At 44.8% G+C, this 3,287-nt stretch overlaps 1 protein-coding gene across 1 annotated transcript in view; it reads right to left on the reverse strand.

Annotated features, from left to right (window-relative positions):
- Nucleotides 1–2,325: 2,325 nt before the first annotated feature.
- The window catches only part of Pmar_PMAR026381 (hypothetical protein), a gene marked incomplete at both ends in the record, with an annotated part of 1,599 nt that continues 637 nt past the window's right edge, over nucleotides 2,326–3,287 (reverse strand). Inside the window, 4 exons of the mRNA XM_002772967.1 lie at nucleotides 2,326–2,355; nucleotides 2,555–2,663; nucleotides 2,711–2,811; nucleotides 2,942–3,039. Of these exons, the coding sequence (XP_002773013.1) occupies nucleotides 2,326–2,355; nucleotides 2,555–2,663; nucleotides 2,711–2,811; nucleotides 2,942–3,039 (338 nt within the window). The remainder of the gene's footprint in view (nucleotides 2,356–2,554; nucleotides 2,664–2,710; nucleotides 2,812–2,941; nucleotides 3,040–3,287) is intronic.

Here is a 3,287-nt window from a genome sequence, read left to right on the forward strand (position 1 = left end):
CGCAAACCTCGGCCATCTTTCGTCTATAGTTTGCATTAGTGCTCAACTCTCATGCATTATATCCCTCCCATCCGCAAACCGAGACTAAGGGCGAGCGGGAGTCTATACGCGATACACGAGTTAAGACTCTTGCTGGGCTACCTGCTACGCGTCTAGGGCTGTGTATCTGCTGTGCATAGCCAATCGCGAGATATGTAGGCATGAACATTCACAAAGCAACGAGGAGCGTTCCCGCTGGCCTCTAGCTATCGTAATCGACTTTAGTTTAGTCGCCTCCCAGTCCCGTAGTCAGGGGTTTCATCGCGTAGATGCGAGAAAGAGGTTCAGTGCACGGGCCCCTCCCAAAACTTCATATCTGAGATTGACTTCTCAGCGGAGCGGAGCACAACACGACCCGTAATTTCCAGGAAACTTGATCACGTAGCCCGAGTAGTAAGTTTGGCGCTCTTCGTCGGCCGTTCAGTGTCCGGAGACCAAAATATATCTTACGTTGTACTTAACATCTTGCAGATGGAAGGCACCTCTCCAGAGCATCTTTTCATTAACTCTATCAGCTCTTCAATCCGCTCTTTTTCGTCACTCCGGAGATCACCGTTGTTGCTATACATCAACAATCTCGACCCGAACTTCGCACCAATCGGTCGCCATTTCTGAGACCAAATTCGAATCTTAGCAACGGTGACCTTGGATATGCCTGGGCAGTATAATCTAGAGTGCCACTCGAAGAGTGGTTGTAAAAGACCGAGTGATCCAACAATGAACAACATCAAAGGTTGGGCTCTTCAGCCCAGGGTTGGGAGAATATATGTTTGATTCCTTAGCTGAGCTAAGGAGTTCCAAAAGCTATATCATGGAAAGTCAAACACGACTGAGAACAAGAATTCGGGTAGAAAAAATCTCTCTAAAAGAGAATTTTCTTTTCAAGAAGAGAAAATTTCTCTACGATTTCCATATTGTCACCAACACATGTAGTTGACACTGGATGCTCTCACAGTTAATTAAATAAGATACGAACCAGATCCAGCTAAATCTGAATCAATCCTTACCTGATAATCCCAATAATAATGATCGTTTTTCTCAAGAAGTCGGTCGATCGCCAACATTCCCTTCATTTTTGCTTCTTCATCTCTTCCTCGCAATACTTTAATTCCTGGCGCGTCGTCCCACTGTGGAACAATACACAAAACCCGAACACGTCGGTCGAGCGCAACGAGTTCAGCGACCCGATCGGCGCAGTTCATAAGCTCCGATTCTAAGTAGGGTGGGTTGAGCACCAGTGTCAGCGCTTGCTCGCTATCATCGAGCGTGAGAAGAATCTTCTTAACTTCGTCCATGACCGGTGTGCCATAGACACTCCCAAGAGATCCGAACACCTAAGGGACGGTACTCAACTGGGCCTATTCCGTATCTTCTTCAAAGGAACCTAAGATATCTCACCATGTCTAAGCTGAACGGACTGCAATATCTCCGTAACGTGTGGTTGAACGGACTCGCATACCCTTCCAATTGCGCATTCAAATGTCGCTCAACGAACTCATAAACCTGCAGGGTAAAATCAACTACGCTTATCAGTATAACACCCGAGTTCCACCGGTGATATAAAAACACTAGTGAAAGATGTATTTCGCGAGTGCTGCGTACCGCGAATATCGCGTTTCTCACAGGGAAATACGCCACTTAAAAGGGGTGAAACTCTACTGTTTTTTAAATAACATAAACTCCAGGCTTCCGAGATACAAAACGACAAAACTAACATCGCTCACTGCCACATTATTTCAGCATTTATTCGTTATTATAAATCATACTCACCATCAAAGCGAGAACATATTTTCCATAACTTTCCCGAATATCACCGGCTCACTCGGCGTATCGGAGGCTAGTTGTCTGTATCACATGTACAGTATTTCAGGTTGATTAGATATTTTCCCGAATGTGTTTATTTCCCCACACTCGCGCGTTTGCTTGCCTACCTTCGGACCGAATCCCCAATAAAGCGGAGATGAAGCCATTATATAGCAAGCAACGCAGAGTTTGAATAATTTTGTGGCGCGCGACAAAATCTCCGAGGCATCACTGCTTGAGCGAGCCTTAACGAAGACCTCAGCTGCTGAGATCATCTCTTCATACCGCTCCTTAGTCATCTCCAAGGAAAGATACTCTGGATCGGACTGACATAGTAAGATGACTATACAATGCGTGTAAAGTTTAGAGATACGCGTTATGGGGATAATTGATCGGAGACTATATAGCAATAACATGTGGTATGAAATATGTGATATTAGTAACCGTTTGGGTCTGTGATACATAGCGATAACTTCTTAGCTATCACTGATGTCGGAGTATATACGCATATTCCTGCATACCAAATTGACACGTGCTGCATATATGTGAGCTGGTATGATATCAAACGTAAATAGGTTTACATCGTTGATGCGGTCAAATGTATCATCTATTCCGGAAAATATATATTTTCCAAAATCTACATATCAAAGTGACACGCACTGTGAAGATTCTAAATGAGACCTGGTCTCAATATACGAACCAGCTGCCTCACTTGGTGAACGAATTTGATATTCGACGCATCCCCAGTAGGTTCTTCAACAATTCCCCCAACAACAGCGTCAATATCCACAGACTCCTCAGTAGCCAACTCGATACCACACCTGACCAACCATCGGCAGGTCCTGAGTTCAATTCCAGTCCTGCTCACTTCTCCGCAAATTCCTTAATATTCGACGCGCCTTCACACGCATCAAGAGTTCGACATTCAAGATGCTTCTCGCGGACTTCCGATTGTAGTTTTTCCAATACCTAATCCAGAGCAATCGAAAGGTCCCCGGATCGAACCCCTCCACCTACTTTTTTAAACGGAATTCTCCCATTAATCACCGCTATATAGAAACGACCATAGCAGTTGTGAAATTCGTACTTCTGATACGACCTGCGCTTCCTCACATAATTTGGACAGTTCCTTGCGAACCTCAAACTCTTGACGATCTTTTCGCGCGCGCCCATTAATGTCCATGTGATAGCCGCGTACTGAGGTGAGGAGAAAACCATCTTCAGTGGAGAATCTCGAGGGAATCCCTCGGAGGAAAATACGGAAAAAAGGATAAATTCCGTAATTTATCCCCCTCTTTTCCGTAATTTTCTTTCTTTTCTAGCACCTCAACGATCCTCAATTGAGTTTCACCCGTGATATTAAAAACACTAGTGGAAAACATATTCCACATTTCGCTCCGCGGAAAAAGCATGTAAGCAGTGAATAACCAGTGGCGTAGCTGGGG

The sequence above is a fragment of the Perkinsus marinus genome (genome assembly GCF_000006405.1).
Source record: "Perkinsus marinus ATCC 50983 genomic scaffold scf_1104296959768, whole genome shotgun sequence".
Lineage (NCBI taxonomy): Eukaryota > Perkinsozoa > Perkinsida > Perkinsidae > Perkinsus > Perkinsus marinus.